At 52.5% G+C, this 14,628-nt stretch overlaps 1 protein-coding gene and 1 long non-coding RNA gene across 5 annotated transcripts; one reads left to right on the forward strand and one right to left on the reverse strand.

Annotated features, from left to right (window-relative positions):
* Positions 1-40: 40 nt before the first annotated feature.
* Positions 41-14,103, forward strand: FOXM1 (forkhead box M1). Of its 4 annotated transcripts, none has more exons than XM_002687900.7 (10): positions 41-235; positions 482-566; positions 1,954-2,502; positions 3,127-3,278; positions 4,872-5,072; positions 6,672-6,800; positions 7,564-7,608; positions 8,185-8,254; positions 8,401-8,570; positions 12,129-14,103. In XM_002687900.7, the coding sequence occupies exons 3-10, from the start codon at positions 1,998-2,000 to the stop codon at positions 13,140-13,142; spliced, it is 2,286 nt and encodes a 761-aa protein (XP_002687946.3). In that variant the 5' UTR covers positions 41-235; positions 482-566; positions 1,954-1,997; the 3' UTR covers positions 13,143-14,103. The 4 variants fall into 4 exon arrangements, with proteins under 4 accessions (XP_002687946.3, XP_005207333.1, XP_002687947.2 ...); XM_005207276.5 differs by having other exon boundaries at positions 8,188-8,254; XM_002687901.7 differs by lacking the exon at positions 7,564-7,608.
* Positions 11,306-14,627, reverse strand: LOC104972569 (uncharacterized). The gene is made up of 4 exons (XR_806937.4): positions 14,545-14,627; positions 14,276-14,352; positions 14,071-14,200; positions 11,306-12,258 (listed from the first exon to the last, which is right to left on the reverse strand). It is a non-coding gene; the product is annotated as an uncharacterized lncRNA (long non-coding RNA).
* Between the last annotated feature and the right edge of the window lies 1 nt (position 14,628).

Genomic DNA, 14,628 nt, shown 5'->3' on the forward strand with positions numbered 1-14,628 from the left:
CTGATTGGTCACGCTCGTCACGTGACCGCAACGCTCCGCCGGCGCCAATTTCAAACAGCGGAACAAACTGAAAGCCCCAGAGCGGGACCCCACCCCCGGCCCGGGCCTGGGACACCCTCCCCCCCCCTCCCCTCCCCCGCCGGGATCCCGGGATTCCCCGCCCCGCAGCCGGGGTCTCGGTCAGGCCCGCAGGTCGGAGCAGCGCCGAGCCGCCCGGAACCGACGGTGCAGCGAGGTGAGTGGGCGACTGGCTGGAGGCCCGGGGCCGGCGGGCGCGGAGAGCTGGCTCCGGCCAGGGGGTTGCGGGGGACTGGCGACAGTGCGCCGTGCTGCTGCATCCAGCCTCCCGGGCCCCCACCCCCACCTCACCTCTCCCACTAAGCCCCCCAGCCTTTCCCCTGGGGCTGGGGTCCCTCTAAGCTTACTGCGCTGGTTGCCGCGGCTCGCACTCTCCCCTGAGCCCAGGTGCTCTCCCTTCTAGGTAACCCAGTCTCCACTGCGCCCTGTCCCAGGACCCTCCTCCGGGTTCCAGAGACCCCCGCAGCCTTGCCCTGGTCTGGATGATGGTGAGTCCCCGGGAGCCGCTCCGGAAATCTCCCGGCTAGAAAGTGTTGGCAATGGTAGCAAGTAAGCTGGTCAGAGTAGAAGGAAAAATTAAGACGCTTTAGACCAGGAAAATATCTTTTTGGGGGCGAGGAAGAAATACTAGCATCTACTGATTGATGGGTGGAGGGAGGAAGGGAGGGCGGAAGAGATAGGAGGTGGAAGTAAAACTGAGATTTGAAGGTAGAGGAAACCTAGATATAAAGGAAAGGGAGGCAGCAGAGTGGAGAGGGTCTGTGACCTCTAAGCAGGTGGCAAATGTCAGACGAGCGTGACAGTCATTTCTAGGGAGATTGCAGATATTCTAAAGACGAGGCAGACAGTTATTCTGTCTCTCAAAGTACCTCTCAGCAGAATTTCACTACTTCACACAATAGTAGAGTATGCCATGGATCTGTCAAAATCAACAAAACACAATTTTTAAAAGATAAAACTCTTCCTTAATGCACAGCACTAGTCAGGAGACAAGGATTATAGTCTTGGTTCTGGAAGAGAAGTTAAGCAAGATGGTAACATGCTTAGAAAGTTGAAATATGAACAAGCATATGCACGTACTAAAATGTCGCTATATAAATAGTTTGCAAATTGTGAAAGAAAAAAATGTATATACTTTTTTTTAAGATCAGTGCTAGCATAATAGTCCATGAAACGATGTCACCCCTCAGCATTACTCTGGGTGTTGAATAGAGCAGTTTCCCTTCTGTCTGAAGTCTTGTGCACTGGGAGATGATTTCTTCAACGGTGTGACAGTAGTATAATGGTACAATCTGCCTTTTTCCTCTGATTCTTCGGGCTCAGACCAAGTGGTCTATGCTAGAATGGATCCTGGGATCAGAGTTCTGTCAGGATGGCCTGTTCCAGGGTCCTCATCCTGACAGTTACCGCAAGTGGTCTGTGTTAGACTAGGCAAGAAGAGACATTTCCACATTTTTGTAGCTTCTCCGCTTGTTTCTGTAGCTGAACATTCCTTTTGGCCATGCCCCAGGGCTTGCAGATCTCAGTTCCCCAGCCAGTGGTTGAACCCACACCCTTGGCAGTGAAAGTGCAGAGTCCTAACGGGCTGAACCACCAGGGAATTCCCAAAACATTCTTCATCTTCCAGAGCCTTGACTATGTGGACCTACAGCCAACCTTATCCCACTTTCCCCCTTTGAATTTCTTGTTTGCTTCAGTTTTGTCTATAGAACTCATCTCCTTATAGTCCGCGGTCCTTGCAGAGACCCAGGGAGCATTCACCTGGGCCTGTGGGTTCACACTCCTGGTCACATGATGAGGAAGACCCCTCCCTAACAGAACCTCCTTCTCAGCCTAACAAACCTTTGACCTCCCACTGACCCTTGCCCTTTGCAGGGTCCACGCTTGTGATGCTCAATGGAGAGTGAAAGCGCAGATTCATGATGAAAACTAGCCCCCGTAGGCCATTGATTCTCAAAAGACGGAGGCTGCCCCTTCCTGTTCACAATGCTCCAGGTGACACAGCAGAGGAGGAGCCGAAGGGGCCCCCTGCCCAACAAGAGCCTGCTCAAGCGCAAGCCCCCAAGGAGGTGGCAGAGCCCAACCCCTGCAAGTTTCCAGCCGGAATCAAGATCCTGAACCACCCAACCATGCCCAACACCCAAGTGGTGGTCGTCCCCAACAATGCCAACATCCAGAGCATCATCACAGCACTGACCGCCAAAGGGAAGGAGAGTGGCAGCAGTGGGCCCAACAAGTTCATCCTCATCAGCTGTGGGGGAGCCCCCACTCCCCCTCCAGGACCCCAGCATCAAGCCCAAACCAGCAAGGACCCCAAGAGGACAGAAGTGATCACCGAGACCCTGGGACCAAAGTCTGCAACTGGGGATGAGAATCTTCCAAGACCAGCGGGAGCCCTTCCTGGGCAGAAATGGAAGAACTGTGGTATGTGGTCCGTAAGGCAAAGTGGGGAGGAGCCAGCCTTCGCTCTCTGGTGTAAGGACCATAGTCAGCCATGCTGATACCTAGGGCACACACACAGGTGTCTGCCTGAACTGGGGGAAAGTCTTGCCTTCCTTCATGCTGAAACCTTGACCCAGATCTTTGGGCCCTGTCGACAGGGTTGCAATGTAATTCAGCATTCTGTTGCCTTCTTTATATTGGAAAAGGATTTGTTTATTATTCTATTTCTCCTTTGCAGTGACCACATAAGGAAGTAGGAATCTTTCTCCATCTTAATAAAGGAGAAACACGAGATGGAAAAATGACTTACTTTGTTGAGATGTTCGATCATGCTTTTTGTAAGGTTGCCTTGACCAATCTCTGAGGCTCAGGGTGGCTCAGGTTGAAATGCAACTTGAGCCCTGCTCCTGAATTTCTCCTGAAATCCTAAAAGGGCACCGTAGATTCAGCATGCGCAATCCCTGTGCTTAAGGGCAGAGGTCCTGGAGAGGTGATCCCTGATCGCAGTCATCACCTGGAGAGGTGATGCCTAACTGCCAGTCTCGGTGGACCTGCCAGGCAGGGAATCGGGCACCGAAGTGGCGTCTTGGGTTGTCTCCCCTGTAGCTGGCGGTGAGGCAGCCAGCTGCCCCCTGGACAACAGCTTGACCAACATCCAGTGGCTTGGAAAGATGACTTCCGACGGGCTGGGCTCCTGCAGCATCAAGCAAGAGGTGGAAGAAAAGGAGAATCGTCACCTGGAGCAGAGTCAGGCCAAGGTGAATGAACAGTCCTGTCCCCCACCAGGGCAGTCAGAGCCAGTACAGGGAATTTCTAAGAAGGGAAGTAGGTCAAGTAGGCTGTGGAGCAGAATTGCCAAGTTTTCATGTTAGCACTTTATTTAGTGTTATTCTGCATAATTTGGAGCTCCCTTTCTGCCTGGGATCTTCCCTGCTACCCCTATCTGGGAAATTTCCTTGAGGGCAGATTCCTCTGGCTCACCCTGTACCCTGTCAGCACTGGGTTTAACACTCTATCCTTAGCAGGTACTTAGTATTCAGGGACTAATGAAGAGGCCTGAGTTCAGAAAGCCCCTTGAACTTTAAAGAGGTATTCCGACAGTGGAAAAGGAGTACAGCATTTTTAACAAGATTGCTTTATTAGAAGACAAATTAACAGCAAATAAAATGAGTTGTGAATTTTAAATACCTCTCCAATCAAAATTGATTTGACCCATTTGTGTGGTCTGGGTTTATTTTTCATGGTTGCTCTTCATATATACCCTTAATTCCTCATTCAACAGATTTGGTGGGGTTTTTTTGGCCTTGTCAGCAGCATGTGGAGATTTTAGCTCTCCCACCAGAGATCAAACTCTTGCCTCCTGCTTTGGAAATGTGGGGTTTAACCACTAGACTGCCAGGGAAGTCCCGTCAATAATTTTTAAAGGGGAAAATTTACGTGAATGTGTGCATAAGTGAAAATTGAGCTGTTCACTTAAAACTTGTGTACTTTATAAAGTTATGGCTCAGTTTTTTTGAGGGGAAAGGGGGCTGTGCCTCATAGCTTGTGGGATCTTATAACAGTTCCCCGACCAGGGATCGAACCCAGGCCACCACAATGAAATTGCCAAGCTCTAACCACTGGACCTCTAGGGAATTCCCAAAGCAGGGAGTTGATTTTTCGGGTTTTGTTGTGGCTGCACCTCGCAACTTATAGGATCTTGGTTCCCTGACCAGGGATTGAACCCACACCCCTGGTAGTAAAAGCACAGTCCTAACCACTGGACCGCCAGGGAATTCCCTGAAGTTATAGCTCAATCTTTTTAAACATGGATGATCAGATCTTTGCCTCAGACTTATCCAGATGTGTGCATTGCTGACCTTTGTCTGCCCACACTTTGGGGAATATTTCTGTTCTACAAACACTGAAAGGAGATGGGTTTGTTCACATCACATCAGGAGCAGGAATCGGACTAAGACCTAGGTCCCTCAACCCTGAGGTCTGAAAAACGGGTATAGTTTTAACATACGATCGGTGCTTTAAGGTCATAATATATGCCCAGACTTTCCTGAAAGGTTTCAACCAGCAATGACTAGATGGACTTCTGTTTATTACCGGGCAATATTCTCAACAAAATGACCGATGACAGAGAAGTGGTCCTGTGTTCAGAGACTAGATGGGATCGTCTCCAAAATCCTTCCTGATCCTAAAGTTCTCTTCTATAGAACAGTGGTCTCGGATGAGTTTGTTTCTGTTCCGGTCTGTGGGAGAAAAGCTTTCTCTAGAGAGTGTTCTTAAGGTGGGGGTGGGGCAGGGGAGGCCTTGTGACCCCTCCTTTCATGGCCTATTTTTCTTTCCCTCTGGCTTCTCAGAGCCCTCAGGTGGAGAGGCCCCCTGGAGCGTCGGCACCCTGGCCGGACTCCGTGTCTGAACGACCCCCATACTCCTACATGGCCATGATACAATTCGCCATCAACAGCACAGAGAGGAAGCGCATGACCCTGAAAGACATCTACTCTTGGATCGAGGACCACTTCCCCTATTTCAAGCACATCGCCAAGCCAGGCTGGAAGGTATCATGTCCCGCAACAACCACAGTCTAGGTCGCCCAGGCCTGTCATTTTGTCTGCACAGCAGAGTGGTAGTCTGTGTCTGGTGCGGGGGGAGGAGTTAAGTGCCGATGATGCTAGAACCGGAAACAATAGTCGTATCTTTTGGACTGAGACTTGACCCTACTGAATCCGGGCAAAACCATCAGTAAGAGCCCTGCAGCCACTTCATCTGTCGCTCCCTGGGTAATGCACACTCTTCAGTGACGCTCAGAGCCCACTTCTAAGCTACACTGAATAGCGGTTAGAGTGTCTAGGTAGCTTTATGAAAAGATATTGATGAAAAAAAAATAATCTGGGAGCCGCAAGATCCAAGGTTCACCTCCTGTAAAGTCACATCTCTTCTCCAGTAGGTGGGGATGTTCTCTGCCTCATGTTCATGGGAAAACATGCCCTGGAGCCATAGCTCATGCAGGTCTCATAGCCACAGCTCAGGGGCCCTACGGATGCTCTGTCCCAAGCCAAGGGGCTTTTGGATTGTTTTCCCCACAGCAGGAATCTTTTTTATAGTTTTTATTTATTTACTTATTTTTAATTTGCACATAGCTGCTTTACAATATTGTGTGGGTTTCTCTTGTTCAACAACATGAATCAGCTATATACATATATCCCCTCCCTCTTGAGCCTCCCCCCTGACCCCAGCCCAGCCCTCTCAGTCATCGCAGAGCACCAAGCTGAGCTCCCTATGCTATTCTGCAGCTTCCCTCTGGCTGGCTGTCTTACGCATGGAGGCATATGTCAGGCATATGTCAGCATGTGTCAGTGCTGCTCCCCCAGTTCATCCCACCCTCCCCTTCCCCACCATTTCCACCAGTCTGCTCTCGACGTCTCTGTCTCTATTCCTGCCCTGCAGCTAGGTTCGTCTGTACCATTTTTCTAGAGTCCATATATATATGTTAATAGACGATGTTTATTTTTTTCTTTCTGACTCAATTCACTCTATAACAGGCTCTAGGTTCATCCACGTCTCTGCAAATGACTTAAATGTGTTCCTTTTCGTGGCCAAGTAATATTCCGCTGTATATATGTACTGTAACTTCTTTATCCATTCATCTATCAGTGGACATCTAGGTCACAGCAGAACTCTCAGCCTCACACTCTCACCTCAACTAAATTCCCCAGCTTCCCGATTTCTTTTTTATTTTTTTGCTGCACCTTGTGACTTGCAGGATTCTCAGTCCCCCTACCAGGCTTTGAACCTGGGCCCCAGCAGTGAGAGCACCGCGTCCTAACTGCTGGCGCACCAGGGAACTCCCCAGCATTGTAATTTCTCCCCCCACCTCTCTGGCTACCGGTTATTGCCACAGCCTCACTCATCTTTCCCAGCCCCCAACAGCTGTCCAGGTCTCTGCTTTATCACCACCTCAGCAACGGCCCCGGTCTCTGTCCCTACTAGACAGCTGGGTTGGTGGCTCAGGTCACCTAGCCTACCAAGTGGACAGTCCCAAGAGCAGCCAGCAAGCAAGGTTATGAGACACGAAGCCAGGGGCTAACCTCCTCGGGGCCATCAGAGGTGGCGCTCCCAGGACAGAGTAGCTGATGAGCTGTGTCCTCTACTTTCAGAACTCCATCCGCCACAACCTCTCTCTACATGACATGTTCGTCCGTGAGACATCTGCCAACGGCAAGGTCTCCTTCTGGACCATTCACCCCAGTGCCAATCGCTACCTGACACTTGACCAGGTATTTAAGGTAAGTGTACTGGTTTTGTCCAAACAGAGCCAGTGCTGGAGGCCATGATGTCCATCTCAAAAGAAAACAAGTCCTTGGTGGGGAAGTGGGGGGCAGGCAGCCAAACTTTGGATAGGAATCCATCCTTCCACGCCCCCCGCCCCGCCCCACCCCAACCCCAGCTGCCAGCATCCTAAATAAAGCAAACTTTCCTCTCCACCAAAAAATAAGAAAGAAGCAAGTCCTCCTTGGGATGAGCTTGTCTGCTAAGGGCAGAGTTAAGGGCCAACCATCCCCTAAGGAACAGCACCTTCTCTGCTAGACCAGGCCCCAGAGAGGACTTCCTCTTCCAGAAAGGGGACCTCCTGGGGCAGGGTGGCCCCTACTGCCCTGTGATAAGAACTGCCTAGGATACTTCTTAAAATACAGCCTCCCAAGCACCTCTTGGGGCTTCTGATTCAGTAGGCCTGGGATGAGCCCAGGAGTGTTTTTAGCAAGAATCTCAGGTGATTCTTAGAAAGTCTAGGAAACATGGGGTTAAAAAGCCGATCTTTACAGTGGAGAGTAGAAACGGAGCCTACAGAATCTCTCGTCAGAAGTGATCACTTTGGGGCTTCAGAGTGCCCACAAGGCTGCCACTCGCTGCCTCCACTGTCCCGGGAGAGCCCATAGTTGAGGGTGGCCCTGGGCGTCCATCCGGAGTAGGTGTATCCATCTGGTCAGCTTGACTGCACTGGTGGTAACTTGGTCTCATTTCTCTCCCACGATGCCCATCCACCATCAGCCACTGGACCCAGGGTCTGCACACTCGCCCGAGCACTCGGAATCAGTAAGGTTCTTTCCCTCCCGCTCGGGGCTCAGCCTTGTTACCCCTCCACGCTCAGCATGGCTTCGGTGACAGGGACAAGGTGTTAGCCGGAGATGGGAGCCTGTGGCCGTGTGCCTGCCAGCCCTGAACGCAGAGCCTTGCTTCTGGGCATCAGAACACTGGTGACCGCCACCGCCTCCCACTCCCGTGGACTCATCAAGGTGGCCTGAGCAGAGCAGCATGTGGCAGGGGGACCCGCCACAGGCTCACCAAAGGATGCTGATGAGGTGCACGGCACAGGTCCAATGGGCAGCCGTTGCTCTCTCTTCTCTACCTGGCTTTTCTTTGCCCTCCTAGAGCTCCATGCTTTGCACCCTGGGGGTGAGGACACCTAGATGAGGTGGGAGGATCGCCCGCCGCCCTGTGCCTCTGCTGCCACCTTCCTGGGACCAGGCGGTCGGTCCACTCCGTGCCCGGTCCCGGAGCAGGCGGTCGGTCCACTCCATGCCCGGTCCCGGAGCAGCTGGTGGGGTCCCCTACCCAGTCCCCCTGCCCTCCTGACCCAGGTCTGTCTCTCTCCCTCTCTGTCCCAAACAGCAGCAGAAACGGCCCAACCCTGATCTCCGCCGGAACGTGGCCATCAAAACCGAACTCCCCCTGGGTGCACGTTAGTACAGGGGGAGGCCTGGTCCCTGGGCACACCCACAGAGGGGCAGATGCGGGAGTCAGGGCCCAGGGAAGGAGAGCAAAGAACCCAGGGCTGGGAGGGGACCCGGCCCTGGACCTTGCTCCCGACCCATCGTGTTCCCCCAGGGCGGAAGATGAAGCCACTACTGCCGCGGGTCAGCTCATACCTGGTGCCCATCCAGTTCCCCGCGAACCCGTCGCTGGTGCTGCAGCCCTCGGTCAAGGTGCCCTTGCCCCTGGCGGCCTCGCTCTCAGAGCTTGCCCGCCACAGCAAGCGAGTCCGCATCGCCCCCAAGGTCAGTGCCTTAGGTCTTCTCCGAGGAAAGACTCCAGTCCGTGACGGGCTCTGCTTCGTGTCCGTTGAGAAGCTTGTAAATTTAGTGGGTAGACCAGGTATCGACGCACAGGAAAATGCAATAGTGTTAGAGCCAAAAAGGAACTTGTTAGGGACTTCCCTGGTGGTCCAGTGGTTAAGACTCCACACTCCCAGTGCAGAGGGCATGGGTTTGATCCCTGGTCAAAAAACTAAGATCCTGCATGACACTCAGCATAGCCTTAAAAAAAAAAAATCCTAGTAAACTATCCTTAAAAAAAAAAAATTCCCAATAAAAAGGAACTTTACAATGTAAGCGATGTTAGAAGGCCCACATGTGCCTGATGAGTTTGTGAGAATTGAGATGAGGGTGATTGTTATAGGAGATGGGCTTGGACGGTTCAGGAAGAGTTCACTAGGGAAGCAGGCTTAAGAAGTAGGTCGGGGCAGCAGTGTGGAGAGGGCCTTGTAAAGGGCATGGCCTGGGGCACGCCCAGTCACAACCATAGAGTGGCTGGACAGTCTAGCCCTGGGTTTCTCGACCTCCAAACAGCTGACATTCAGGGCTTCCCAGGTGGCGCTAGTGGTAAAGTACCAGCCTGCCAGTGCCGGAGACGTAAGACACTCGAGTTCGATCCCTGGGTGGGAAGATCCCCTGGAGAAGGAAATGGCAACCCACTTCAGTGTTCCTGCCTGGAAAATCCCATGGATAGAGGAGCCTGGTGGGCTACAGTCCATGGGGTGGTAAAGAGTCTGAGGCGACTGAGCATGCACAGTGCTTTGTGAGGGCGAGGTGCACCCTGTGCCCTGAGGGATGCTTAGCAACCGCATCCATGGTCTCTTTGCTGGATACCAGGAGCACCGCCTGGTGTGACAGTTAGGACATCTTCTGGTGTTGCTGAGAGTCCCCTGGGGAGAGCTGCTCCTGGCTGAGATCAGCAGTCGAGCTGGAATGCTGGAGAGGGCAAGTTACACCCCCACCATGACATAGAGAAGAATCTGTGAGCAGGACCTGGCCCGTAACAAATTAAGGAAGGGCCCCTCTGCCCCTTTCTCAGAGATGGAAGTAGCTGCAATTTCAGATAAAGAGACTTGGGTTTGCTTTTGTTTTTTAATTTAAAAATATCACTTTCAGTTCAGTTCAGTCGCTCAGTCGTGTCTGACTCTTTGCGACCCCATGAATCGCAGCACGCCAGGCCTCCCTGTCCATCACCAACTCCCGGAGTTCACTCAAACTCAAGTCCATCGAGTCAGTGATGCCATCCAGCCATCTCATCCTCTGTCGTCCCCTTCTTCTCCTGCCCCCAATCCCTCCCAGCATCAGAGTCTTTTCCAATGAGTCAACTCTTTGCATGAGGTGGCCAAAGTACTGGAGTTTCAGCTTTAGCATCATTCATTCCAAAGAACACCCAGGGCTGATCTCCTTCAGAATGGACTGGTTGAATCTCCTTGCAGTCCAAGGGCCTCTCAAGAGTCTCCTCCAACACCACAGTTCAAAAGCATCAATTCTTCAGCGCTCAGCCTTCTTCACAGTCCAACTCTCACATCCATACATGACTATAGCCTTGACTAGATGGACCTTTGTTGGCAAAGTAATGTCTCTGCTTTTGAATATGCTATCTAGGTTGCTCATAACTTTTCTTCCAAGGAGTAAGTGTCTTTTAATTTCATGGCTGCTATCACCATCTGCAGTGATTTTGGAGCCCCCAAAAATAAAGTCTGACACTGTTTCCACTGTTTCCCCATCTATTTCCCATGAAATGTTGGGACCAGATGCCATGATCTTCGTTTTCTGAATGTTGAGCTTTAAGCCAACTTTTTCACTCTCCTCTTTCACTTTCATCAAGAGGCTTTTGAGTTCCTCTTCACTTTCTGCCATAAGATTGGTGTCATCTGCATATCTGAGGTTATTGATATTTCTCCCGGCAATCTTGATTCCAGCTTGTGCTTCTTCCAGTCCAGCATTGTATACATAAAAGTATACATACCAGCGTAGATAATTTTCCTTAAATGCATTCATGTGATTGTAGCATGGATAGTGTTTTTGTTTCAATGCAGTCTTGTAGTTTTTCCTCCTTCATTTTGCCTCTCCTCACCTTCCCCATGTCCCCCCTGCTCCCCGTGATAAGCCATGTTGACAGTTTAGCACGCCTTCTCCCATGACTCATTCACGCTCTTAGCATGCTCTGCATACATGGATCACCGTAACCATGGTACACATACTCACACACCACCCGGAGCTTCGACAGTGGGGTCGTATTACACTTTCTGCCCCATGGAAATTCTTCCAATCACTTGGCATCGCTCTAATTCACTTTTTTTTTTTTAATATATATATCTTTTTAATGTGGACCTTTTTTTTTAAAGTCTTTATTGTATTTGTTACAATATTGCTTCTATTTTATGTCTTGGTTTTTTGGCCTCCAGGGATGTGGGATCTTAGCTCGCCAACCAGGGGTCGAACTCAGGTCCCCTGCATTGGAAGGCGGATTCTTAACCACTGGATCACCAGGGAAGCTCCTTATTCACTATTTTTTAATGGCACATAATAGTCCATGATGTGACTTTGCCATAAATTTTCTAACCATTCTGCTTTCATGGGCACATTTTTTCAGGCTTTTTCTGCCCTATGACCAACATTGTAATAAATACCTTTGCAAGTATCTTTCTTGCTGGTGCTTTTATTTCTGTGGGTAGAGAACAAGACATGAGATTGCCGAGGGGGCAAGTGTTTTAAAGTTTATTAAATACTGCAGGATTGATTTTAAGAAAAATCTGTGGTAACTCACATACATACCAACAAGACCCATTTGCCGGCAATTGGTATCATCACCCTTTTACAATATTTGCCCATGTCCAGTGTGTGAAGGATACTTGCTTATTTCATTTCATCTTCTCCTTATGCGTAAGTCAGCAGCCGCTCACCACGCTCAGTCACTTGGAATTGTTCACTGTGAGATGCTTATTTACACTCACGGACTGTCTTCTTACAGGGATTTGTTAAAAAGTGTATAACTTGGTATTTTCAGATATTTTTTACTCCTCTTGCTTGCTTCTTAACTTTATGATCTCTCTTGCCACAGTAAGATTTCTATTTTTATATAGTCAAATATGTCGCTCTTCTCTTTTACAGCTTCTGGAGTTCCAGTCTTGGTTTAGAAGGTTCATCCCACTGCTGACCCTCAGATTATAAACGTACTCTAGAGAGTACATCTCTAGATTTCCTTTCAGGATTTGAATGGTTTTAGTTTTTCTGTTTAAGTCCTTGTATGAAACAGACATCCACTTTTATTTTCTCTTGGATGGGTGCTAATTACACCAACACCATAGAAAATGCTCTTTTTGCCCCCAGAATTAAACCACCACCTTCATCACACGGTCTCATATTTAATAGTCTTCAAGACCTTGAAGACAAGAGGAACGGCACCAAACCAGCACGTCATTCGTCTCAGTGATAAGCTTGTGTCCCGCCCCCCACCTCGCCCCGGTGCCTGATGGCCTCTGTGGGGCTCCCTTTCAGCGTGTCCTGCTTCCCTTCCAGGTGCTGCTAGCGGATGAGGGGGTGGCCTCTCTGCCCACGGCAGGACCGGTGACAGAGGAGAAGCTACTCCTCGCGGAAGGACTCTCTCCTCTGCTTCCTGTCCCGTCCATCAAGGAGGAAGACGTCCATCCTGGGGAGGAGACACCACATCTAGGGAGGCCCATCAAAGTCGAGAGCCCACCCCTGGAAGCGTGGCCTTCACCCTGCCCATCGGTCAAGGAAGAGTCATCCCACTCCTGGGAGGACTCGTCCTGCTCCCCAACCCCCAGGCCCAAGAAGTCCTCCAGCACTGGGTCCAGGTCCCCCACCCGCCGTGTCTCCGACCTGCTGGTGATCAAACGCAGGGAGGGGCGGGAGATGAGCCGGTCTCGGAGGAAACAGCACCTCGTGCCGCCCCGCCTGGAGGAGCCTGAGCTGCTCCTCTCCGAGGGCCCGGGGGCTCCCCAACCAGCCCTGGCAGGGCCCCCGCAGCCTACCTGCCAGCCCGGCTCCCCGCCAGAAGACGGAGGCCCCTTTAAGACACCCATTAAGGAGATGCTGCCCACCTCCTCCACCCCCAGCAAATCTGCCCTCCCCACGACCCCTGAGTCCTGGAGGCTCACACCCCCAGCCAAAGTCGGGGGGCTCGACTTCAGCCCTGTACGAACCCCCCAGGGTGCCTTTGGCCCCCTGCCGGGCTCCCTGGAGCTCGCGGATCTCAGTGCCACCCCTCTGAAAAGCGTCCCCCTCTTTGACTCCCCCCGAGAGCTCCTCAATTCCGAACCCTTTGACCTCGCCACTGACCCCTTCGGCAGCTGCCTGCCCTCCGACATGGAGGTCCCCAAGCCGGGTTCCCCCGAGCCGCAGGTGGCCGGCCTCTCGGCCAACCGCTCTCTGACCGAGGGCCTGATCCTGGACACGATGAATGACAGCCTCAGCAAAATCTTGCTGGACATCAGCTTCCCTGGCCTGGAGGAGGACCTGCTGGGCCCCGGCAGCGTTGGCTGGACTCAGTGCATTCCTGACCTGCGGTAGAGGCAGGGCTCCTGCCCCTCAAGCCATCCACTCACTCTCCAGGCGCTCGGGGGCCGGCCTTCCGAGTCCTCTGCGAGGACAGTCTGCAGGGGCCATCCACTCGCCCAGTGCCCCACTCCCCGGACTGGCGATGCTACAGCAGGCGCCCTGTCTGAGCCACTCCTGGGCCTTCTGCAAGCAGCAAGGTCCTGGGGGCTGGTCTCTATGCCCCCAGCTCCCCACCAGGCACTGAGGGTGGGAACAGCAGAAACAGGGTGAGAAGGGAGGAGGGGCCCCCAGACCGTTGGCATCTGTGCCCAACAACATCCCTCCGCCTTCCCTGCTGCATGCAAGGTGGCCCTTGTAAATAGTGTATATGCTCCAAATTATCCTCTAATTATAAACGTAAGCCTATCTTCTTAGATCATTATCCAGAGACTGCCAGAAGAGGGGTAGGATGACGGGGCGGGGGTTCCAGTTTGCTTCTGTCCCTTGCTTTTGGCTCCTGGAGGCGGGAGGGCTGCAATGCACGGTTCCTTCGGGGCCCCTCCCTCGAGAGTTCCTCGCAGTGGGTGCCCAGAGGAGCGGGTCTGCCTGCCAGGGTGCCTCGCACTGCTCTTCCCTCCCACCAGCCCCCATTTCCAAGTCAGCTTTCCTGCACGAAGAAATCCGGGTAAAGGGGGCCCTTATTATGGGTCAAGAGTTGAGGTGGGGGTGGAAGTACCTGGACCAGAGTGGCTGCCCCCACATGCCCAAGAGACGTTTCTCTGATCAGGAACCTAATCATGCCAGAGAGACACGACAGAAGGTGGAGGCCAGCCAGCCTGCCCGCCTTACCTGGCCTGCCTGCCCACCTTAGCTGGCACCACCGCTTCGTAGAGAGCCGCCCTGGGTCCCTGCTGACCACGTACACAGGCCCCGGCTCCAGAACACTACTGTAACTACCTACCCAATAAAGCCCAAGGGCACGTGCTGGTCTGTGCGCGCTGGTGTCTGGTCCCTGTGGCGTGAGGAGGGGCTGGGAAGGAAAGCGTGTGACAGTGAACCTGGCGATGGGGAAGATGCAAGGCTTGAGGGCCCTGGAAGGAGAGTGCAGAGGGCTTCAGCCTGGTCACCGCACTCCCCACACCCCACCCCCATCCCCACCCTGGTACCTCCTCTAACTCAGCAGTCAGCTGCAGGTCTCCCATGCTGGTCCCTCATAACAGTCCTCTTTTCGGGATCTCTGAACCTGCTGGAGGAATTTGGGCCTTTTGGAGAGAGCTCCCTAAGAGAGAGGCCTACCCAGCAACCCCCCAGCCCCCAACGTTAGGGAAGGATGCCTGCGAGCCAGCGACCCTGCCTTTCTCCCCCTGCCTTCCTAGCAAGAAATCCCTCCCCTGAAGCAGCTCCTGTTACAAGTTCTATCCCCCACCCACCTCACCTGAAAGGCAGCCAGGTACCAAGGGACAGGTGAGCCCTCCCAGGGAGGGGTAAGGGCCTCCTCCCTGCGTTGCCACCCAGGAAG

The sequence above is a fragment of the Bos taurus genome, chromosome 5, assembly GCF_002263795.3.
Source record: "Bos taurus isolate L1 Dominette 01449 registration number 42190680 breed Hereford chromosome 5, ARS-UCD2.0, whole genome shotgun sequence".
Taxonomy (NCBI): domain Eukaryota; kingdom Metazoa; phylum Chordata; class Mammalia; order Artiodactyla; family Bovidae; genus Bos; species Bos taurus.